The 25,847-nt window shown below is 37.4% G+C and overlaps 1 protein-coding gene across 6 annotated transcripts in view; it reads right to left on the bottom strand.

The window, feature by feature from the left end:
- The window catches only part of TLE1 (TLE family member 1, transcriptional corepressor), a 79,910-nt gene that overhangs the window by 12,679 nt on the left and 41,384 nt on the right, over positions 1-25,847 (bottom strand). For 2 of the 6 annotated variants that reach the window (XM_065663885.1, XM_065663887.1), the window contains exons 7-15: positions 24,114-24,318; positions 23,359-23,375; positions 16,204-16,320; positions 12,991-13,044; positions 11,328-11,480; positions 10,481-10,625; positions 9,588-9,778; positions 8,213-8,289; positions 1,022-1,271 (exon numbers count right to left, since the gene is read on the bottom strand). In XM_065663885.1, coding sequence (XP_065519957.1) covers positions 1,022-1,271; positions 8,213-8,289; positions 9,588-9,778; positions 10,481-10,625; positions 11,328-11,480; positions 12,991-13,044; positions 16,204-16,320; positions 23,359-23,375; positions 24,114-24,318 — 1,209 coding nt within the window. The remainder of the gene's footprint in view (positions 1-1,021; positions 1,272-8,212; positions 8,290-9,587; positions 9,779-10,480; positions 10,626-11,327; positions 11,481-12,990; positions 13,045-16,203; positions 16,321-23,358; positions 23,376-24,113; positions 24,319-25,847) is intronic. The other 4 variants (XM_065663886.1, XM_065663888.1, XM_065663891.1 and 1 more) reach the window with 3 other exon arrangements.

The following is a 25,847-nucleotide window of genomic DNA, read 5'->3' as shown; positions in this document are numbered from 1 at the left end:
CTTTAGGAAATGGAGGGTTAAGATCTGTAACTCAAAACATACAAAAAAACACTGCAAGAAGTAGTCAAGAGCATTCCTACTACTATTCTCTTATTTATTCACAAATTAGGGGCACTAATTAGAGCAGTTGGCTTAGTCTTGTCAGTTATTACTGCTCCGTAGCTAAAATGAAGGCAGCTAGGATGGTGAATTCAGATTCACACCTGCTGCAGAACAGAATACATATTCAACCATACTTTTACTACTAGACAACTAACATAAGAGTAGCAGTAAATAGGTAACGGCTAAAAACCCCAAACTAAACCAAAACAAAAACAGCACTACATTTAATTGGATCAACATTGAATCTAGAATTATTTTCATTCAGAATATATATTACTGCGCTTTGTGACAATAAGTCTTCTTAACATTTCACAAATGTTTACGCTGCTTCTAACATGAGAAGCATCTTTAATTGAGCAATCCTTTTTTTTTTTTCTAATTAGCTTTTCTGCTACCTATACTGACGCACTCAGTCCCTTTTAGATCCTGCACATGTGAGAACAACCAACCAAAATGTATAACTTCTCGATCACCAACAAAAGCATAGAGACTTAAACTGACCTTGATACTTTGTCACATTATTTCATTATGTGGTTGCTGTCCTCTTACACAAAAACAGAGGTTGTCACTACTGGTGTGAGTGAAACACCTACGAAAGTTCTGTGCAGCCCTGCATAAGCCTGGCTACACTCCTTTTAAACTCATGCACAAAAATCATCAGCATGGCTAGAAGGGGACTCAGAAATCTTATCTAATGTGTTACTTGACCCCTAGTGATGATATTTATCCCTAAACATACCAGAACTCTTCTCCACAACTGCACCTGTTATGCGTTAAAAAAAAGACAGCTAAATACATAAATCAAGAAACAGAACTGCCTGCTATTTCCATGTAATATGAACAGAATCCAGACAAGGCCAGCTCCTTACTGAGTCTCCATGGTGAACGCACCCTTATGCACAAGTTCCTGTTGACCTACCAGGCAGTCCAGCTGGGAGACAGGGCTCTTGTTGCCAGGCTGGCTGATGTCCCAGACTTTGACGCACCCTTTCCCACCTGTATACACGTGTCTCGTGGGGTTGCTGATGGTAACTGCACACACAACTTCCCCGTGGTTCAGAGTGTTGATCTGACGGGCATGGCGAGGGATTCCTGGACCAATGAGGGCATCAGGAGGGAAAGGAACTGGCTGCATCTGACCATCTGCAGTAACGTGAAAGGAGTAGGCTCTTTTGGGGAAGGGAGAGAAGACAAACCAAAAATATAATAATCAGCCAGTTAGAGCGGCATAGTGCAAGAAAACCAGTATTTTTTATTTGATCTTTCAATCTTTTTTTCATGATAATCAGAGCTACAGTGCCAAGTCATGCATGCACATGAAACCTCAGAGGGAGACAAGGATTCACACTGAAGCAAGGATTCACCTGAAGCATTTGTGCAGTGGGGCAACAAACACGTTAAATTCTACTCTTAACTGTGCACTAAGGTCATGGCTGGTATCCGTCAGCCACCTGGATAATCAAAGGATCTTTCAGGCCCGGGTTTCTAGACAGCAGTTCCAAGTCTCAGCCTGCAAGTCCTGCAGCAACAATCCTTCACCAGCCACTACTGCTCTTCCAGTGTTCTTCCATGAGACCTGCACCTGTTGCCTCTCAGAACCACTAGCCAAAGCTCAATTTTTGCTCCATTTATGCACCTCATCTTTAACATCAGGACTAGCTGTGCTCACATGCCTCTCTTTCCAGCTGGTAACTAGTGCTTTAAACAGAAAATAGAAATGTGGAGAGTGGTTGTGCTCACCTTTCATCAGGAACCTGATACCATCTTCCCATAATTATATTTTCTTGAGTAATTGTTTCAGAAAAGCTGAAACGCTTGGTTTCCCAAGTAGTTTTGGCACTTCTGTAACACCTTTTATTTGTATTCAGTGCATGATTTCAAGTATATGAAACTGAGGTTTGAGGAAGTGAATCCCAGCACCAAATAAAAACTCTTCTTTAGGGAAAGTACACAAAATTATTTCTTCATGTTCACGGCAATGCTGAAAGTCAGCTATACTTACAGAACAGAGCACAAACAGTGGGTAACAAAGGTTTCAAGTGCAGAGGGGGATTCTTTGTTTGCTTTAAATAATAATGAAAATACTACTGCAAAGCCTGCTTTTTGTTACACTGGTGATCTCTTTTCAATTCTTCTGTTTTAAACACATCCATAGCATATGTTTTTGATGCTGTTATTACATTAACATCATTATTCAAGAGGCCAAAGTGGATAAAAAATGTTGAGATCCTTTCCCCTTCTTCTCCCCATTAATAAGCTATGGTCTTTGTAGTGATTGATAACTTCATTTTTCCAGTACATTCTTTTGTTCAAAATTGCCCTTTATTTCCAAATGTACCTTCTTCCTCAGAAATCTTCCGTTACTGTAGCTCAAGTATTAGTATTGCAACCCTCTACCAAAGGACAAAACAACAGATAATTCAATTTAATCTTCTGTTCTGAGCTAGTATTTTCAAAGTATTTTATTGCATGCTACCAAGTATTGCACAGTTTGAAAGGAAGAACAAGCAAGATGCCTGGATCTGTAACAGACATCACAAACCAACTGAATATGCCCAGGAGCAGAGCAGAAGATAATTCCTTTCAAAAACAGGGAGAAGTGGAGAGCCAAAAGAACTCTACAGTTCTTTCGAACAGATGGTAACAGTGGAAACAGCCCCACGCAATACCACAGTTTTCTCAGAAGGGTAAGAACTGGTTAACAATTACTGCTATTAAACAAAGTAAGTTAATAAGCCTGCTCAAAGAATAAACTGAAATGGAGGATGAGAGAGTGCAAAAGATGACAAATCATTTTGGTCACGTAAATGTCAGGAATGGGAAATGCAAGATAAGAAAGGAAGTGCAAAGTTCACTCCCTTACATGTATACAAGATTCACAGCCTACCAAATGTATTTCTTCCCACAGGACCCTTTATTTTTACTTGAATGAAGAATTACAGTAATGATAAGGGCTTAACTAAAAATTTCTCTAATTTCCATGAAAAGGAGTAGAGACAGAACTGTCCCAAAGTAGTTATTCACTAAACAGATGATGAGAGAGGAAGCAGAAAAGGAGCGGCAATGAGACTAGTCAAGGCTCAAAACCTGCTCTGGTTCAGGTACAGAATCCAGCTAATGTCATAGCACCTAAGATGTTGAAAAGATGGGCCTCACCCTGGGCTCCAGATCAAAGTCAGTTGCAGAGTATTTGTTAGCAGAAAGAGTACAAAGATCTGCACAACTCTGAAGTCTCAGCCTGCCCCTGCTTTTATCATGGACAGTAAAAAATAATCAAGCAAGTATTAAGCCATTTTTTCCAGCATAAATAAAATTAATAATCCACTTTACATGACTTTTTTTCTTTTAATGGAAGATTGCAACGCAAATGTTCTGTTCAATTCAAAACACCTAAATAACTGGTAAACTGGTATTTTGAAATGCTTCTGTGCATACACAAGGCTTCTCAGTTCTTGCTGAGATGGGGTGGGAAGAAGACAATAGGAACATTTTTCAAGTACTTCATGCATACTGTAGAATTATGATGACTCTTCTGCTCTGAAACACCAGAGACTTACGCAGTGTACTTTTAATCATGTAGAATTTCATTAGTGCGCCTGTGTTTAACATGAAGTTACATATATCGTAAGAGGAGTCTCTCTTTTTTATCACCCTGAGTAGGCATTTGTTTCCAAGACCAGCTGGTCAGGAAGATGACTGAGTTTTAGGGCTTAACAAACCACCTCTAATTTCCTACAAGCCAAGACAGCTTTTTCTGCAGTGCAAGTTATCGGCAATCCACTGTGTAAAGAAATGGCTACACATTGCCAAATCCTTCTGTCCCTCCCAAGAGAAGCACACAGAACAGTAAATGTTCCTATTTGTACGAAGATGTGAGTCATGTCATGCTAACATCACCATGGTCAGCATACTTCTGTGCACTAGTAACCTGTATCTACTAGCTATTATGGTATAACCCTGCATTACACATACCTTTCACTTAGAAAAAATCTTTCATCATTTTCCAGACTGACACTCCCTGGACAAGGAAAGCTTCTGTTTCCAGAAGAACGAAGTACTGGAAACAGCCTTCCATTAAAGTGCTCCTCATTGTGCATTCACTGAACAAATGTGAAGGTCAGGAGAGCTGAAATATTTTTTATTTTTGCTTTGAGCAATTCACTAACAGCATGCTATCTCTTTCCAAAAACACATACAAAAGTGAGCATCTAACTAGAAGTTGAAAGAGTTAACATTTACCGCAAGGAACTTCCTTTTCCCACTAAAATGAGAAATGTGTATTTCCAGCTCTGTGTTCGTAACACCTCATGTTTCCATTAAAACCACATTTAAAAAATATACTGGGAAATAACGTTTGTTCTCAATGTTACCATTAATTCACAATTTTAGACTGCAGGGAAGCAATAACGTGGATATAAATCTTCACAGTGAGCTTGAAAATCTGTGCTTAGTGCACGATACAGCTATGAGAAGGTGTGGTTCACATCAAGGATAAATCCACAAGAATATTAATTTAGCAGCTATAGAGGACTAAAAGCTAAATAAGTACCTTGCTATGCAAAGAAAAAAACATGATTACAAAAACACACCAAGAACTTGCAATCCAGGGCACAGTTAAATGTATCAGAATGACAGAGTGCAAAACTCTGACACCACATGTCCATGTCCAAAACTAGAACTGATTTCCCGCTCACAACCTAAGACAAAGATAGTTATTGATTAGGTGATATCTCAAGACAATCTGGAAGGAAATCCCAAAAAAAACACCACCAACAAAAATCAAACAGAAGAGCTCCTAAAACGACAATAATCTAACTACTGATGGGAATCAACCTTGAAACCAAGAATATGGAAATTTACTTGATGCACATTCGTACAGACAAGTCTGTGTCTGCAAAATTAATTACTGAACTACAAACAGCTGAAGAGAGAGAACAACTAACATGAGATCATATCTGTGTACACCAAAATATCAAAGCAAAATGTAAAACCTGAAAAGCCTTATAGGAAATAACTATAAAGAAAAAACAAAAAACCACCCACGCAAAACAAAAAAGACAAACAAAACAACTCCACACATACACACACACACACACACAGACAAACAAAATCCAACCCACAACCTGCTACCACATGCAAAGACTAGCTCATTTGTATAATTAGGAAATTGCTGAATACACTTTGACTTTCTAGATTGCTATCCAATCTCCCAAGTACATTTATACCACTTCTAACAAATTAGACTCTGCAAAGAGCAAAACTGAAAGATTAATATTCAGGAAAATACACAGATGACAAGAAAAGACTTGCACTGAATGAAGTTATAGAAGAAAGCAAGAAAAAGGCAAGCTTTCCAGATAACAGTCCACTGATAAAAGGCAGACAGACACATAGGAGTGGGTACTTCAGCATTTACTAATTTTTCTAACAAGCTACTCATTGGCAGATCTCAGAATACACAGGGGTTAAAAAAAAAATGGGTGGTAATAAATGTCACCCCCTTGGAAATAATTTAATTTTCTCTTGGAAGAAGAGCTAGGTGGAAAAAAAAACCCCAAAAAACAACAAAGCAAAACAAAAAAAGGAAAGCCCTAGAATAACCACTGATAAAAACGGTGCAGCCATGAGCACACACATATAGCTCAGGATCCAATGGTTCAATTTGAAAATTAACTGTACTACTTGCAAAACAAGACTAAATCTCCACATCTCATCACATCAATGTGGCACCTTAACTACTCTCTAGGAAAAGGCAAATGATGTAAATGAACCAGGAATACTCCACTAGTTTTCATAATTATATAACCCATGTACTTGGTATAGAAAACACAGTAGCCTAGCGTAAGTAAGAGATACTTAAAGATGCTGCAGGTAACAGCATCTAGCTAGCTATAGCAACGAACAGTAAAACAAGATTGTTCTAAAGCTGTCAGTGGAAAGATAACAGATCAGTTTATGGAATGTTAGGCTTGTCTCACAATAAAGAAAATAAAAGAAGTCACTTTAAGAGGAAATAACTGACTCAGTCAAAGTAACACAACCACAAAAAAATATTACAGAGCACATCAGCAAATCAAGTAGAAAGTGGAGAGTATGTAGCAACACTGTAGGTGATCTACAAAGCAGTGTAAATAAAGCGTTGAAAATACTAAAGATAAAAAAACCCCAACCAACTACCAAACAAACGAAAAACAACAAAAAAAACCCAAACCACAACCCCCCCCTCCCCCACCTGTAACTTAGCTATGCAATCACAGGATACAAAGTATAGCAGCACACATGCACTGCTTTTGTGCCTTGAGTAGTGCAACAACTAGAACTCAGTCACAGGAAATTTCTGACTGAACGAAAATAAAGTTTTGTAGCTTATAATATAAAATATTGACAGGCATTATTCATGGAATAAGTCATTGAAAGCTGATGAATATATGTGCTTAACAGTAAAAACTTACAGTCACTGGACTATGCAATCTCAAAAAATACTTTCTGTAAGTATGCCAAATTCTACTGAAGTCAGCAAGAGCGACCCTGACCCTTAATAAAAGAACGTTTTGAGAACAAAGCCTGTTCCTTATTGCACTAAATTTAAATATACCACCATCTGACTCATTACACCAACTCACTGAGCCCTCACTTCAGGAATCTTGTCAACATACCACCAACTTTTCTTTAAGTAAATCCTTAAAAGAGATTTAACAGGTTTTTCATGCTGCCAACAGATAGCTAAGTCTGTTCTAGAAGCACAGTGGGTAACAACGATGAATGGCTTTCCTAATCTAAGTCTGCTCTTTTCCTACTGCTATGGAAAAAGAGTAGAAGAAAAATAATATACTTTTTTGCCTGTAATCTGGTGTACTTTTAAGGATGTCTGCATGACAGACATTACAATGTATCACTAACCATTAACAGGAGTTCAAAATGAAGGCAAAGAGTGCATAACTTTCACTACAGCATGTCTTATAACAGTATTCTAAAAATACGTTTCTAAATTTTTCCTGAAGCTGCAAAAGGAAAAATTAAACCATGATAGACTGGTAAAGAAGATAGCATATAACAGGAACACCCAGCATAGAAAGTGCAAAGTGTTAAGTGAATTTCAAAATTTTAAGTACCTAGACAGAAGCTAACTGCAACTTCAGTTAAAAGAGAAGACAGGACTGAATGCCAAGCATGAAGGGATGAAGAACAGGTTGTACAGAGTGTTGAAAAACCTGTTATAATTCTCTCTGCCCCACTCTTTCCAAGAAAACTAATTAGCCAAATTTGCAGTCTATGCTCTGTTTGTCCCTGCATAGACTAGTTGTCCATAAATACTTAAAAAATAATCACTTTTTTATCGTGACATGCTCATGAGCCTACCACGCACATGTAAGCTAAATCTCAACAGCCTGCCAAAGCCAAATTACTGAAAAATTGATGTATATTTTTTGATGAATTTGTTTTATTGTAACATCAATGAGCCACAGCATCACACACGTACTTTATTTAACCACCCCTTCTTCAGTAATTGAAACTTTTCAATAAAAGAACCTATTGTAAAAGCTACCTTACACCTATGCACCACCTGCTACACAATTGCTTCATCATTCCTTTTGCTCTCCAGCTGCACGCTTATACAAACATTTAAAAGAGCTTTCTCTATTATGCGATGTGTGCATCGGCTGCTAAAGTAGCTACTTCAGACACCCACTGTGACCAACAGTTGCAGACTTTCATGCCTGTGCCAGGCATGGCATCTGTGAGTCTGCACTACACATTCATGCTCAACACAGTAAAAAGTTTAGTTTCAGTAAGTTTTATCTTACATATTTTACCACTGTCTACCAGTTTGCAGTCCTCTTAACTTCTACAGAAAGGAGAAAATAAGAAAGCCTTAAAAGTATACCTTCAACAGTTTTTTCTTCAAAATAACTATATGCACACCTGTTTCAGGATATGACAACTAACATTTGAGAATTTATATGCTGTACCTCTTGCCAGGAGAAATCTGAAACAATCTCCTGGGAACAACCAGACACTGCCTACTTTTGAATTCTTAATTCACTGACACAAGATAACTTTATTCTCTCTAGATGTTGCAGATGTTACCAAAATGTTAAAAGTTACTTACGGTTTTCCCCCAGGAATCCCTGCTAGGTTTGGAGGAATTCCAGGTACTCTCATGTGAGGAGGAGGATCAAACCCAACCTGACAATGAAAAATGAATTAATCTCACACTTGTAATTTCTAATTCAATAAACCCCTTCTCTTCACTCCCAAGATACTTGCATTTAACCAAAATGTGTCTTTTACACACAGTATTAAATAAGTGCATGGCCCTTCGTGGGGCGAGAAACAAGGCATTTTCCCTAGGAATGCTTGTGCTAGAAGTGTTTATAGGCGAACAGAAAACCAGTAACGTGTATCATGCATTCACACCACTGAAAACAAATACCCCTGTGTGCAGCCACACCAGTGCTCTTAAACTCTGACAGCAGTGTGCACCCATGCAGGCACAGCAGGGTGCTGGAAAGCACCTTCAGATCCCAGCTAGAACCTGCATGGCTCCACATTGCACTGTGTAGCCACATCGGCTAGGAGATCTCTCACAGTTCTTAAATATACTATGCTCCCTTTGCATACTGCAATGCCACTAAATTTTTATATCCTGGATGAGTATATACATCAAATAATACAAACAGAAATTCTGGACTAAACAGACCTAGTTTTAGTTTTCACCCCAGTTAAAATTCTTCTTGCTTTAAGGAGCTCATATGCTATTTAGAATTTCCACATTTTCACATAAGAGCCCTGTTTACCAGTTTTAAAAATGTAGCCATTTCTGCCCTAATGAGACAACTACAAGCTTAAATCCAATCTTGCAAATTCACAAGTAGGTAAGATTGTCTATGCACAAAACTGCCACCAAGCTCATGTTTGCAGAATCAGGCCCCTAGGTTATTCTGCTTGACAACATCTCTAACTGCTGCGCTCCATTTACTTGCTACACCCACAACAACTATTCTTAACACACCTTATCACAGAGCTCCAAGATGTACCGAACAACTTCCACAAAAATCAAAATACAGGGAAAATGACAAAGTTAAGATTGTTCTACATGCTTCAAGATTAATTTGCTATGTTTGTACGGAACACAAATCTGGTTCAGCAAGAGAAAAGATGATGTCCACAGCAGCAATGAAATACTTCATAGCTACCAAAACAACCTTCTCAAAGCATAAAATATCTTTTTTTGCCATTTATTCATTAGTCAAAGCACTAATGAAGGCGAAGAAAAAGGGAAACATACATAAATACACCGAGATTCTTTGTTTTCAAGGTGCAAATTTGTTTCTCTAGCTACGCAATAAAATGAAGCACAGTGAAGCTGTCAAGCCTCTGGCACTGTTATAACTTGGGAATTCAACAGTGCTAAATGAAGCATGCAGCTCTTCTCAGTGAACCATGGCGCACAGAACTGAGATTTCATACAATGTATGGCCTACCATAGGAGATCTTCCATAGGCAACCACAGCAGCTGCAGCAGCTGCAGCACTCATCTGGGGTGACATATTGTGCAAACTGGCATAGGCTGCCCCTGGACTGGTCAACTCTCCATTCATGCCAGCATGAGGTACCATTCCAAATGGAGCAGGGTATGGTCCTGGTACTGCCAATGGTGTCCGCAAACCTGCAGCTATGAAATAATGAAACAGTTTTATTTATATATTCCCACACACATGGAAGAAACCAGTCCATTTTTAGCCTGTAATACCTAGCCTTCCCCTCTCACATATGCACATTGTCAAATGCCAGAATTTATCAGTACTGTCACCTCTTTTCACTCAGTGTAAATAAGATCTACTGAATTCTGAACTTGCTGATTACTTCTAACAATCTCTTCTAGCATTACCTGTTTCCACTGCTGTAATATTTCCCTGTTTACACTAGTCTCTCCTTAGCCAAATTAAGCAGTAAAACTGACAGACATGGTTTACACAGCTCATGTCTGAAGCAACTGTGCTGTACCAGCCTGAATAGCAAAAGTAAACTTCCCCCCTGCACTTGTCAAGATTTACATTGTCTGAGTCTACTAATATTCACTGCAAAGAGCTGGGGAAGAGATTGCATTCAGAATGAGCACCAGGAACTTCTGAGAAGTCTTTTTATATTGCATTCAGTCTCTGGATTATTTGCAAAAAAGATAAAGACAAAAGTAAACAAAGAAGGATAAGACACAAAGATATTCAAACTCTTGATAATCCAAACATCTGCTTCTCATCAAGCCCTCTCTTGATATCAAGAACAAAGCAATATATTTAGTTAACATTTGCACAGAACTACATACATAAAAAAGATTAATTTTGGAACCACAAAAACACATGAGGTAATGCATTACCAGCTTGGTTAACCAGAGGGTCCATTGTTGGAGGCTTGCCAAGGCCTGGACGAAGTCCTGGAGTTGCACTAGTGCCTGGGGTTGGCACATCACTTCGAGGAGTCGGTGTGCTGGATTTCAGAACAGGCGTGCTGGCTTTTTCATGCTGGTATCGTTAAACAAATTAAATGAGTATTATTTTTAATCCAGGCCATATTATACAATTTATCACAACAGCAGCTGGGATGCTGGGCACCTACTATCTAGTCCCTCAGCCAATTTTCATAAATCCAGGCAATGCTGACAACTTGTGAGAGAGAAATGCTGACCTTTTTGACTGCTGCCAAAATTAAGAAAGAAAACAAAGTTATTTTTCCTTCTTCCATTGGCATTAAAGAAAAAATGCCTGAACTAATTTTTTCCAGGAGAATATAGTATGCATCACCAAATTATTTTAGCTTGAAAACATCAATCTCAATTAACACTAGACACAGCCAATCTGAGTACAAAACCAAAATACCTCTCCAGCTGATTGTATCAAAAAATTGTGACACAAAAGCTACAAAGAATGTCATCAAGCTACTAGCGTTACTGCAGGAAATATTTTCAAAGAGTAACAGCATAGTTAGAAGAATTTAACAAAAGCCTGCAGGACTTCTTAGTGTCTACGTTCAGACTATTTTAAACCATAAGCTATTGCTCATGAAAAAATAAACAATGCTTAAGCATTGCCTGGAATAACAGTAGTCTATTTCAGCTTCAAACGTTTAAAGCCATGTACTTTCTGCCACAAATAGTTGCAAAAGAATGGAGAGTTAGACCTCACAAGAAAGAACAACATATATCTGGACAACAGACTGCTACCCACCAGGCTCATTTCTTTGGATTTGAGGGAAGTGGAACTTCCTGAAGAGGCTGTAGATGCTGGGCTGCTAGAGGCATCTTTCTTCAGCAGCCGAGTTTTATCTATACCGTTTTCACGTGGTGAATGAGTTGGACTTGCCCTTGGGGAAGAAGGATCCTAAAACAATGGGAAGGGAAGAACAGCATAGAACCCTGTCACGGGCTGTTACAGAATCATCACTAAGGAGTCTAGGGGAAAAAAGCTAGAAAAATTTTAGGAGCAAGTTCAAATTACAAAACATTTTATTATCTCTATAGAAAAAAAGCTGAAATCCCTTCATCGGTTTAGAGACATAGTTCATATTGTAAAAAATCTGGTTTTATTTTACACTACATGTAATCATAAACTGTTTCCAAGCATAAAGCTTGCTATCTAAGTATATCTAAGTACAAACTAATGCAAGCACAAATGACACATGGTAAAAGCAAGAAAGACCAACAGTAATGCATTGAAATTTACACTGTTTTTATCATGTACATTCTCCACACACTGCTAGTGACAACAAACATACCGATAATCTATTTAGGTCATACAAACCTTGCTCATCTCTATCTTCAGAAGAAGAAATAAAGACATGTTTTTTATGTCTTAATATCTGTCACTTCTTTCTAACTACCATTTGCAATTGCCTCGCTACTTGAATCTACAGGAAAACCTGAAATCATCTCTCAGGTGATTATCTTTCTTCCAGAGGCACTCTCAGCATTTACTTTAATCTGAAAAAGCCAGCTCAGTTAAGCTACCATGCCATCAGAGTCTGCAGGTTCTCCATGCTCCTTTGGCTCAGGAGAATAGCAGCAGGAAGGAAGCAGTCCTCACAAGAGGGCACTAAGTATACTGGCTGATTACTGAGCAATTTCATCCTAAATAGGGCTTCTGAAAGGATTACTAAAAAATCCCTTGTTTGATACCTATTTTGCTACTTGGCTGACATCATTTGGGCACTTGGAGCTGCTGAAGACACTTCTCTGTCAGCTTCTCTCCCTGTGCTTTTCACAGAGCAGAACCTTGCTACTGTATTCAGGCTTCCTAAATCTCTTTGTTGCATGAAATAAAAGACTTAAAAGAGATAAGGCCCATCCCTTCACTATGATGTGACTGAAAAGTCTCTGCCCTGAAGGAAAAAAACAAAGTGATACAACCTCTGGAAAATACTGTGAACTGACTTCATTCTGACTTCCCTCCAAAACCAAACATTTCTGAAAAATGTTGTCTTTAACACAGGACATTAAAATACTTGTAATTTTTAAAGTACAAAAAGGTTTTTAATAATACTCCTCCTACTACACACAACATTAGATAATGTCTTCCTTTTTCATTTGAACATAGTTTGAAAACCAGAGCCTTTCACCTGCATCTCACCACAACTCTCTCCACAACAGAGCAGCTGTGAAGCATCAGAACGTAACTGCCAAGGGAACAGACCTGGACAAAGCAGTAGAAGGAAAAGCTGAGAGGGCAACCAGATAAAGCTCTGAGAAGATATAGTGATTAGTACTAGCAAAAAAGAGAGGTTGTGAATATTTTAACATATCCACACAGAGGATTCTTTTTCTTCTAACATCTAAATGCACTTTTCCTTTAACCTTTGGGCAAACGTCAAGACTACAAAAATGAAAAAAGTTACCTCATTGGATACATCTACAACCAAGTTATCGTCACTCTTGTCCCCATCACTGTCCTATTAAAAATAAATAAATATAGTGTTCATTTAAATTAGTACATTAAGAGCCCAGAGAGAAAGACTATGTATCTACTCAGACATTTTTTTTTTTTGTTTTCCTAAACAAAAAGCAAACAGCCTTTCATTATTAGTAATAGGGAAAACAATGAAAACAGGAACACAACACCTTATTTCTGCTTCAGTAATAAAACCCAAATAATGTAGAACTAGTTGAAAGCTGATGGTCTCACCATCAGTGCAAGATGGTCCAAAGCTCCTGCTCATTACCATCACTGCTCCTAAAAGAGAAACTCATTCTGTTCATATGCTAATCTTATGTGTTAATCTTATGTGTTAATCTTATGGAAATTACTACTTGTGCATACCTAAAAAAAACCTCAACAGACCTCAGAAAACTAGAGCTTTGGCATGTGTTTGATGAGTGATCTTCCTCAAAGTGATAGGACAATTTTTCTCCTTTTCCAGAAAGGAAAGTTTTGAAATGAAAAATTCTGGGGAAGAAAAAGCTTCAGAAATGCCAAGGCATTTCAACATTTCTAACAAAACCAAAATACGTTGACATTCCTAAACGGAAATGATTTATTATGGCTTGTCAAGCTGCATTTTGACTGTTTCACATAAATCTGTTCACCTGAGCTGCTCTAGTGCCTCACAATAGCTGTTACTCAAGTTTCTTCTGGTACCTGTCTCCAATACAGGCAGGAATGCCTGTTCTATGACACACAGTGATTTTCACAGTCCACTGTGGTGGTTCAACCAGAAAGTGAGTCTTAACTCACAAAACAAATCAAATGAATGACAAAACTTAAAATTTTCATCTGGACAAGCTGGACATTTCCAACAGAATTTCTTTTAGTTAAAAGGTTTCTAGGCAAATAAATCAGACATACAAGATTGATCAAACTGTCCTGCATCTCCTGCTTTCAATGTGCCTGGGCTATCCCACTTTAACAGTGGCAAAGTAAAACGCCAGATCTTTTTCCTCACTTCAGGTCATAAACGTTTAAAACAAGACACTACCACCATGAAAAAGAAAAAAAACCCCACAAAACAAAAACCCAAACACAACCCCCTCAAAACAAACAAAAAGAAACCCAACACAAATAATAATAAACAAACAAAACCAAACCTGAACAAACAAAGAAAACCCACCCCAACAGGTAGTGTTTTAACCCTTCCCTTCTGTTTTTGTAGCTGAATATTAGTCCATGGAATATTGCAAACATATTAGGGACCCAATAGTGCCACTGAAGACAGAATGGTGGCTCTTTCTGCCACTCAGGAAGCTGTCCAAAGGTTGCAAAAGAAGGAATAGGAAAATTTTACCCCTGATTAATCTGCCACCTCTTGAAAAGTATGAAACATCCAGAAAGCAAGAATAGGTCAGAACACATCTGAGCATGTGGGAGCATAGTGGGTGGGTCACTTGTTCACCAGAAATACCACTCCTGAGGAGGGCAAAAATAGCTGCCAAACAATGATTAAAAGCACTTCACTGACTGTCGTCTTGGGAAACTGAAATTTACTGGGACTATCAAAGGCATACCCTATAGGTACTAGGTAGTATCAGAGTATCTCCTCACTAACAAACCCACAGGTTGAAACTATGGAGGTCCTAACATGGAAATCGAAAGAAGAAAAACATAATAATTGTGGTTTTGCATCTTATTTTCATTAATGACCATTCCTGCAAGTTGTTTGTCTCCTTTCTGACATAAGTAGTACTTCCTTGTCCCTAAAAGGGTCTCTCATCTAAAATGAGCTGGAAATCAGCAGTTCTGTTTGTAGAACTGGGAAACCTTTAAAAATAAAGATCTTCTTCCAGATTACAATAAACCTGGAACCTGCAAGAATCCTTGTTTTGCTCAATTCTTTGATGCTGCCGTTATCTGTAAAATCCATTTCAAGCAAAGAACAAACAACCACACATTTAAATGTGGATTAAAACAAACTGCTTCTACAGGGCAATAATATCCTTTTCATTTCTTCTTAGCAGAAATCCAAGAAAAACAAACATGGTAAGCTTTTTCTTCCTTTTTTTTTTTTTTTTTATCAAGCATAGCTTAATAATGCTTAGTGTTCAAACCTTTAAAATGAAAAATGCCCATAGAATATCAAAACCTCAAAGTTGAGGGCGTAACATGGGGAAGTGTGCCAAACCCCTCTGTAATCAAAACAAGATTAGAAAGTGGTGGAAATACAGCTTGCAAAACTGTAATTGTACTACACCACCACAATGTGCAGAAAGGGGAAAGTAGTCCTAACTACTGTCAGTAGCTCCAGGGATATCCAATAGCTACTCAGAGATATTCTGAGTCCAACTGGCGAGAAATTATCCTACCAAATACTGAGGAAATAAAGTGGTACCTTATTTTCTATTGGGTTTCAGTAACCAGGAAGTAATTAGTAATTAGATTCACATTCAAACCAGACAATCTGCCACATTATTATTGCTATGTCAAAGAACAGTATCTTCTGATAGATTTAAGTTCTGATTTTTCTGTACTTTCACACCAGTCCTAGTCTCTAAAGCCTGTTCAAGTATCATCCTGTGATTTGGCTCAGCATTTAGACTTGGAAGTTAAAGCCTGTATGAGCCTTTTGAGATTCACGTATGCCACACTGTTGTAGTGACGTGTCTCTTGGAAACCAAGCAACAAGCAAGCTACTCAAAAATGCACTACACAATCGTGAACTTTTTATATTTCAATCTGCTTTCTGCTGAAAATGCCATATCAGCCAAAAGCAGACTTTAGTAAGATGGTACAGCCTCCTAACTATAACGCAACAGGTAACAGCTTGTATCAGAAAAATGTACTAAAACCAATCAAATCAACAAAATCCTTCATTTCAAACAAACCTGCAGATTTTAGAGCAGTCCAGAAAGGATCTCTTGCTCCAACTCTGAGAAATGTCCCAGAAAACTTGTGAATCCCGAACAGCTACTCCTGGCTTTTATTCCCTGTTGAGGAGTATTACTTGACAATAGCTCAAACTCTTCCCACAACATGAATAATGGCCTCTCCGACACAAATATTCATGTACTACATCAGCCATAGGAAACACATTGCCTCATTCTTCTCAGCTCTTTTACTCCTCATACAAGCACAGTACGTGCAAATAAATTAATCATTTCTTTGACGTAGATTTGCTTACATAGTGGCTGGAATCCTTATCATCCACCTTTCTCTTTTTGATGTCATTGGTATATTCAGGGCCATTCCTGCGTTTATCTGTGCTCCGCAGACTGTCTGGGACCAAAAGAGAATTACTCTGTAAAGACAAAAACCAAGGTCAATCAAAAATTCCTTTCAAGATTCCTTCACAAATGCTTAAAAACTGGATCTGATAGATGCTTTAGAAATGTGATACCTACATAGTCTTTCATTCCATTTAATTCAACTCAAAGTCCTCCAGGCAAACATGTACAGCTTCATGCATTCTAAGAAGCTTGGCTTTTCATTGTTCAATGTATCAAAAGTTTAGTTCACTTGTCAGTCATTATTTAACTAATTAATTCAACTGAATTTATTGTTTAGGAGAAGCAGGCTTGCTGTTTATTCATGAGCAGGCAACAATCTTTTTTTTTTATTTTTTTTCATATTCACATCCCATTTAATGAAAGAGACCTCGTAAATCTAATCTGATTGATTGCACACTTTTAGATCATCATAAATAGATGATGCTTTGGTATGTTTACATCTGCAGGCATAGAAAATTGCCTTTAACTCTTAAAATAAATATTTACCAAATAAGGTGATGCAGTAATCATTCGTTAGCTGTGGTAAACTCCAATTGGATGTCTTCAATAAAGGTATTGCCAACAAAGATCAAATATTTTTACCTCCAGCATAACATTCACTACTAGTGTGAAATTCAGGCTAAAGTGTTATTTAATCAGATTTGACCTGAAAAACTGAGACCAACACACACAAAAGACAAAAGCAAAGACTAATCTTTTTCTCAAACTACATGGACTGCTTTCATTCATGGTAAGGTATGCTAAGTACAAACTGTTGACCCAAAGAGAAAGGCATTTTAGACATTTTTTAGTCACATGACAATTTGACATGCCTGCGATTCCCATCTCCATCTCTGTTCCAGCTAAAGCATTAAAACGTGTTACAATGAGTTCTTTTAAGTGCAGGATTAGCATATGCAAGAGAGCAATTTGTTCAGTGATGTGTTAATGCTGTGAACAATACTGAATGAGTTGAGAAAAAAGATCTCCTTTCACAAAGACTTGGTAAGCCTAGTTCCTAAAAGCCAAGTACATGCTTACATAAATAAATATATGCTCACACACATATATAAGTAAATATATATTTATACGCATACACATATCTCTCAAGAAAAAACACAACATATATTCAGTAAGTGTAACCCCTCAAAGGAAATACTTAGATCTACCGAAGAGCCAGAGATACTTTTAATATATCATAACCATACGAATAGCCAGTGAACTGTGCACTGAATGGCTTTCCCTTTAAAACCTGAGGACGACTCAGTAGTTTTACTCAGACATTGTTTAGTCCCAGGAAGGAAAACAAAACAGGGTACACAAGGCAATCCGAATTCTCTTTTTCCTACTTCAGAAGCTGCACTTTAAAGCCAACTCTAAGTTCTTTTATTCATGACTATTCAAGCTAAACAAATGCCAAGGGGCTTACATAAAGCATACAGGAGAGTTTAAAAAAATTGAGTATAAAGAAGCTCAAAATAACGTCTTTACTGCAATGTTTTGCAGCTAAAAGGTGGGCTTGTTGGATCACTGAACTAATTGCCTTGACAAATATAGTCCAAATTTAACCCCTTATCTCCTCCCAGATGCACACAAACTCAGGGATTCACTTGTTTGAAGAACATTAAAACACATCTTCAACATTCAAATATATTAATAATATTAATATTTAATACCATGACATTTTTAATATATCATGTTTGTAGCAGTAGAATAATGTTTAGAAGTTGCCAATTCAAGCTTTACCACAGATTTGAGTACTGTAAATGTCTTTTCCTGAAAAGGGGAGAAAAGTCTTTTACTTAAGAGATACTTTCCTTAAGGAAAAATCATTAAAAAAAAAAAAAAATCTATTTTACTGCCAAAGACCCTAGCATAAACAAAGACAACAAACGTAGTAAAGTAAGTAAAACTCAGTTTCTCATCTTAAATTGTCAAAATTTATGTGTAACAGAAAGACGGCAAAGTGGAAACAGCTGGGAAAAATTTTGCAACCCTGCTATTTGAAGTTGCCACACAGCATCAAATATGTGTAACTACAATTCCTGACCCTTTTCCTAGTTTAATGTAGTCTACCTAGACAATGCTGACAACATTCTGTACAGTTCGTCTTGTAGAATTTCATACTGTGAAACATACCTAGGAACTCCTAGGTACACCTAGTTCCCACTGTGTCCTAAATTCCAAACCATGATTATTCAATTCAATTTTTCTTCACAAGACTGGTGGATTAGTTATCATATAAACATATAATTACAACAGTAATCTATAGTCCTTATAAGCCAGTTTGGCAAAACATTTCCCCTATGGTCTGCCCTTCTCTAATTTAACACTTTCATTTAAAGGCACTGCTCTCTGGAAACAGAGTAACGAATCCAGAAGCTGTTGTAGACCAGCTTATTTTACAACAGCTATACCATCAGTTGCAAATAAGATCATGCTGCTGCTCTGGCAAAATATACCTGTAAACTCAATAATTAAGAAGTTACTGTTTTGTTTCCCTTAGGAGTACAAAGAAGTTCTAACAACTGTGACTAAAATCAGGTAAACTACAACTTTTGATGAAAAAATAGCCTTTCTTCATTTCAACACTGGTAAAGTTTGTATTTGCTGTACGTTCACTATCAAGCATAGGGCCACCTAGGAGACAGTAGTAACAGCTTCACAGTGATAAGAGTTCTCCCTATCTTCTCTATAGGAGAAAAAAAAAAATAAATCTGTTAAGTTCTTCTACCAGGCCTACTAATATCTGACTTAATTTTCAAAAGTGAGCCAAGTATTTCCATTTTAGATTTTTTTTTTTCCTAATACTACAGAAATTTTCAGTTGGGATTGATCTTCAATAATTATCAGTTCGTACAAAAAAGGCAAAGAGATTTATACATGCATAGTTGATTTCCTAAAGAGAAACTGCATGGCACCAGTTTTCATTTTGTATTAATTTCAACAGACTAGATGCATAATTGAGGATAATCCTTGCTTTCATAGTAGGAGTTCAATTTATTAGGGATCACCAGTGCAACATCAGCAAATCATGACTCTCAGTTCAGAAAAAATGGTCAAAATCAATTTTATGAATTTTCCTTTCAATCATTCAAAATTTATCCCCATGAATCCCTTTTCTTCAAAAGTCCCGGAAGAACTAAAAAAAGAAAAAAATCCTAACGCAGCACCACTTCCTGTCAGTTACCAGACTGCATAAGAGCTTTGTAACAGTCAACTTGCGATCCTAAACTAACTTTGCTGCCAGCATAAGCCAAACACTGAAACCACCAGCAGCAAATGTGAAACGAAAACCTAATCACGAGGCACAGAGAAGGCAGGTTCTCTATTAGGAATACAAGGCACGTTATTCAAATGCATTTCTTCAACTGCCATGCTGCTCCCCACTCCAAGTACTTCCAAACCACAAGTATGAGTGCCAGAGGTACAGGCTCAGAGCCCACAGTATCTCATTTAGCCTGAGTTATAATACAGCACAGACAACTCACTAGAACATACAGAATTGACAACTAACTTTATGCTGATCATTACAGCAATTAAATAACAGTACTGCCACCACATCTGTGCTCATGGTTCAACTACACCTGGTCCCAATTAACGATTTCTCTAGTGCTGGGCTCCTTATCCCTCTCCCTCCTTTCTCTCCTAAAGACACAGATACACACTTGCTCTGTGCTTGTCCATTCACTGACTCCCTATTAATCCAAACCAACCGCATCCATCTGCCCTTACAGCCAGTTACTAGAGCTAACTTGCATTTGCCCCTATCACCAAGCAGGGCCACTGAGTTTATTTAACCACTACAGAGGACCTAAGCACCACACACAAGTGCTATCTACAGACATCCGTATGTAGACAGGAAGAAATGCAATCCGTTGTTGAGTAGGTAAACAGGATCAAGTCTAATGTCTACAAAAAAAACATCAGTTACTCAGCATTACCACTGCTCATTGTCAGGACTCATTAATAGGCATACACTTGACATTGGAGGAGGGACCAGTGTTTTCTCTAACCCCCTCCCCAAGGCACAAGAAGATCACACTCAAAGTTATTCAAGTCAAGAATCATTAAGTTCCATTTGTTGAATATGCTTCTTGCAAGCACATGTCAACAACCCAAAAGTTGACTATAAAAAGTCAGCAGGTTTTGTTTTAAATTATCAGTGATGGAAAGCTATTAACTTCGCCATCTTTTTGTCCACCATTTAAAGTTCTATTTAGACTACTTTGTATTAGGAGCAAGGAAATCTAAATCCTAAATGGATCTGAATCACATTCCACACTGACGCAATAATCAGGAGACATTAACAGAGAATAACGCTTCTGTTGATTTCTGTTTTTTTCTAGTTAATGTTTGTCAGAATCAGGGTATCCATGAAAAGTTATACCAGACCACCCCAACCCTTTCGTCCTTCATCATCAGCCTCATGTTGCTTTGTATCAGCTACAAACTAAACTGCATCACAGCATCCCATAGCTCTTCTGTATGGGCAGCTCCTGCTGAAGCTGATTTGTGGTTTGCATCCATAGAGACTGTAAAATTCAACTTCTTTTTAAGTTGACAAAGCCAACAAAAGAAAATATTTACCTGATTAAGGAAATTAAAGTTTATCCATTGCATGCTATATAACACAAAATACTACCTTCTTCACAAAGCCCAAAAAGCATACACCTGCTACATTGAAAAGTACCTTACATTTTAATGTAACGCCTTCTATGATTACCCACCTCCCTCATTTAAAAGAATTAAAACACAAAACAAAACAGCTTGCGTACAGTATCAGCCAAAAACTATCATTCAACTGTGCATGCCCCCTTAGTCAAAGACTGGAAAAACAGGACAGAAGCTAAGGACATAGAATAAATTTACTGCTGTAATAAAAGACCATTTGCTTTACAAAACAGTACCTATATTTATGCTTAAAGATGGAGGCAAAAAAAATTCTTGGAAATTTTGTGAGTACTTTCCAAGTATTAGAAAACAAGCTCAACGCTTTTCATGAGGACAACCTCAATGTAAATCCCAAGCACATAACAAAGTCAGACTGCACTGTCTACAAATTGCTACTGATACAGTAGAGCACTTCAGAACATTTGCACTTCTACAACCTGTCCAAATTAGAAGAGTGGGAAGACAAATAATAAATGAACACCTGAGTTTGAAAAATGTTGCCAGTATGTTCCCTAGAGAAAGAAAATGTAGACATCAAAGATGTTTTGTACTGATGTCTCCCAAAACTTTACTAACTTGCTTGCTTTGCCTGGCTTTTATTACCTGGAGCCAGACTATGTCACAATACTAGGGATGCCTGCATTCCCACAATAACATGACCCAGTTTTGGATGGTTAGAGCTGTATCAGCCAAACCCCACCTGCCATTTCCATATAGTCATAGAATTTAATTTTGACCACATAATTTTAGCAGTTCATGTATGAGCCATACTATTATTACTAATTTAAATGTTACATATTTCACAAACATGTCTTTACAAAGAACTTTCCTTCACATTACTTCCCAAAAATTTAAGTAACACAACAAATAATAAAGTAGCCCTTGACATTTAGATGTAGCAAAGAGGTTAAACGGACACTGATCACAATCAAGAATAATGAAATCACTAGCTCTTTATACTCCTTTATAAATATGCGAGTCTCACCATACTATTAAGTCTTCCTAAACACACCATAAATAAAAGCTTATGCTTATTTGCCTAAGGACAATTTAAAAAACTAAAACCAGATCTCGTTTAAAAATGAATGTACCTAAATAATATGCCACAATATGCTTTAACTCAAAGTTATTTTAAAATCAACTTAAAACCAAATAAGAAAGTGCTTTACTGTAGTCTTTCCAAGTTGCATATTTAAAGTTGTCAGCTTGTACTGATGATACTGGAAGGTCACACTAGATGCAAAGTAATACCAAATCTCACAGCTAATTTACGTAACCATCAGACAGCATGGGGTTTGGTGTCTTGGTATAATGAAAGCAAGCTTTTTCAGGATTTCTAGCAGCACCGTTACACTTAAAACACTACTCTGAAAATCAAATTGATCTTATTTGGGTGACCCAAAAGTTATGAGCTAATCTGCACAGTAAGAGTCTATTGCTCAATTGGAACCACATGTAATAATTACAAAGACCTGCTGGTATGTCTTCAGGAAAACCAGCTTAAAATTATTTCCACAGTTACACTATCATTAATAACATTAAGAGAGCAGAAATGAATGCTTATTTCTTCCATAAGTAAATGTCAAGCCCTATTATAAAAAAAAAAGGCAACAAAAATCAAGTGTCCACTACGTAAAGATATCTGTCAAGTAATTTTTCCTAGCTCTTGTCTTTTCTGATTGAGAAAAAAAAAACGAAACAAGAGCTCAAATTCACCTACTAATTCATCAAGAAGAATTAGCTTTGTTACTTGAAATGATGTGAAAGTTGCCATGCCTATCTCCAACAGTCTGATATAGCAGTATCTCTCAAAACACAATATAAAACGCTGTAGCAATGTAGTTCTTTGGCTGTTTTTCTAATAAGACTGCCTTACATTAATTCTATTACAGCTTACGCATAAAAGGGAAAAAGGTACTGCTACAGAAGTTATACTTGAAGCACAAATTAAGCAGTAAACACATTAGTAAGGCTCAAACAGATTCAGTTAAAGAAAAAACTAGGACCAAACAACTGTCATGACACACGAATTTTAAATTTCTCACCTGTTCTGCAACTCTAATTCATGAAAATCCTACAGGAAAAACCTTAACTTTGACTAATAATGTTATACTATAATTTGCAGTTAACCTTCTGTTTGAGTTGCAGCTTCCCCTACATCTCTAATAACCAAACTAAAGTTCAAGCTTCCCCCAAATCATTCTGCTCAGAAACAAACCTGGTTCATACAGTCCCCCAAACAACTGACAGTGTTCTGCATTAACCAAGAGTATCTGAACAGAAAACACATAAGTGGCATGAAACCGATTAAAAGGAAAAGTAACACACAAACAGTGTAAGGTTTGATTATTAAATTTTGTAAAAGTGAAAACATTACCAGGAATGTTGGTACTTACTGTGCCCGGCTCTCTGTCTGCTCCCGCAGTAACCAAGAAATGCACAGACATGCCCGTTCAGACACAGAGGCAAGAACAGAAATAAAAAAGGGGGGAAAAATTAGAACACAAGCCGCAAACAGTTTTAAAATGGCTTTTATTTATGTAAGTCATTGCACATTCCTAATACAGTGATTTCCTGAAAATTACAGTATTGTGTAAACATGATTTACAGTTTAACCATACACAAAGCCTAGTTTTATTTCATGACAGAATAAATTATTTTCTTTTCAAAAATTAGTCAAGTGCAATTTTGCCCAATATTTGAGTACTAGAATTTAAGCCTATGAAACTAAAGTAACAGATGCAATTATCTAAATTTCTTGTTTGAACACATTCACTTCAAAAATTTAACTTTTCATTCCCCCTACCTTCCCACCCACTCATTTAACAACATTACTTTCTTTAAAAAATTACCCATTATGCAGTTTAACAGTTTTCCACAATATGGTGCAGGCCACTGCTATTACAACTAAGCATTTACCAGGATGTCAAAATGCCCTGCAAACTATAGAGCAGGTGACACCTAGTGATCCCCATTTAAAACACTGAAAAATTCCAAGCTGAATTTTGCTCAGTGGTATATATGCAGACATTTTTAAGTTTGCCAACAGTTTTTTCTCATTCTATGTAACTTGGAATCTTTAGAGATGCACATAATTTGCAGCAATGTGCAAATGTGACAATGTCCTAATCAGGCCTGCCATGCCTCTCACCTCTGTGGTGGTCTGCATCGTGATGCTTCTTGTCATCTTTTATTGCCAAGTGAGACTGCCCACCCAAAGCACTAGAAAGGGCAAGAAGGCCAGCACTGCTTCCGAGTGGAGGGATTCCTGGAGGTTGGAGTCCTGATGGATGCGGTGTTAGAGGCACTGGAGGTCCATGGCCATGGGAGAGATGTTGAGCCTGCAACTGCTGCTGCTGTTCCCAGTGGTATCATCATCCCCAGATGAAAAACGCATAGCACATAGATGGGGAAGGAGAAGCAAGAAGTTTGGTTAATTACCAGGAATCAACGCTAGACTTTTACCAGTTGTTTGTTTGGTTTAAATTTAATCTCTGCTTTCAGTCCCAGCTATACACATACTGCATTATATTACACTCTGTGCTTCTGTCCTATGAACCAAAAAAGGCTCGCTGAATAATTGTTCTGCAGCCCAAGGAACAGGTTCAACTACTTGTAGGTTGTTCCAGGTAGCCACTGCCTGCCACAGGATCCTGGGTGACAAACAGCAGCAGCAGAAAGCCCAAATACCATTCCCTTTCTACAGAAAGGAGTACCACTGATCTGAGAAAAAAGTAAGTTTCACTGGCAAGACTGATTCAAACTCACATCCCTCTCTTCCCCTAATCTGGAAAAAGTAAGTAATATTTTTATTTTGAATTTTAAAAAACTAAAAGACACTGCTCAATTTCATATTTTTATGGAGGTTTTATTATAGCCGAACTTTTGGGGAAAAAAAAATAAAATTATTCATGAACTGACACGGTGTTTATGAGCCAACTGTAAGTTTAAAATCCAGGTATTCCAGATAGCATCAATAAGGTCATGGAACTCCCAACAAGAGATACGGTATTAATGAATTAAAATACCTCCATCTGTTTCAAAAGCAGATTACAAGATCGGTATCGTAATAACTAGACATACAACCCTGTAACCAATCTGGCAAAATAACCTTTAAGCAATTTTATTAGAAGCAGTCCTTGCAATAAAATATCTTCCCCACAGTTTAAATATTAAGGTATTTTCTAGTTAAAGCTGTTATGGTTTTATTAATATTTTCTAAGTTCAGCTAACCACTTAATTTGTCCAAAATGCTCAACACAGATTTATTCAGAAAATAATGCTTCAAAACAATCTTTAGCTTGGTCATAGCTCCACTTTAGTCTACTACAGATAAACAGATTTTCTGCCCCTTTCCTCCTTCCTTGTGCCTGGTCTTACAAACAGAAGACAGAACAAACCTCTCCACATTGGCCATGTTCCATCATCCCTCTGACGAAGGTAGGTACACCATGAAAAAAGCTAGAGTATCAGTCAATTTATGGGATCAAAGAGAAGACAGATAAGGAAACGTCTGGACAGGATGAGCTCAGCTAGACATGAGTTTGACCTCGTGAATGCTAGTGGTCCTGTAAGAGCAGGCAGAATTGTTACAGTACTGCTGACAGCTACTGAAATCAAACCTAAAGCCCACAATATTTCACAAGTTACTAAAAAATAACTCAATCCAAAAAGTATTTTACCTGCTTCCATAGGTCCCAAGACTCTTCAAGACAAGTTGTCAACAAAACCTGCAAACATCTACTGGCATATGAATGACTTAATTTATTACTATTTATATAACTACTATGCCCTACACTTTTATTTCTTACAACCCCATCCCAAGACATGCCTTGAGTGGTTTATAAATTCATGTAGACACAAGTGACAGATACTGAAGAACTGT

This window comes from Lathamus discolor, chromosome Z (assembly GCF_037157495.1).
Source record: "Lathamus discolor isolate bLatDis1 chromosome Z, bLatDis1.hap1, whole genome shotgun sequence".
Taxonomy (NCBI): Eukaryota; Metazoa; Chordata; class Aves; order Psittaciformes; family Psittacidae; genus Lathamus; species Lathamus discolor.
The sequence above is the reverse complement of the archived record's forward strand: the minus strand, read 5'-3'. Positions and strand labels throughout refer to the sequence as shown.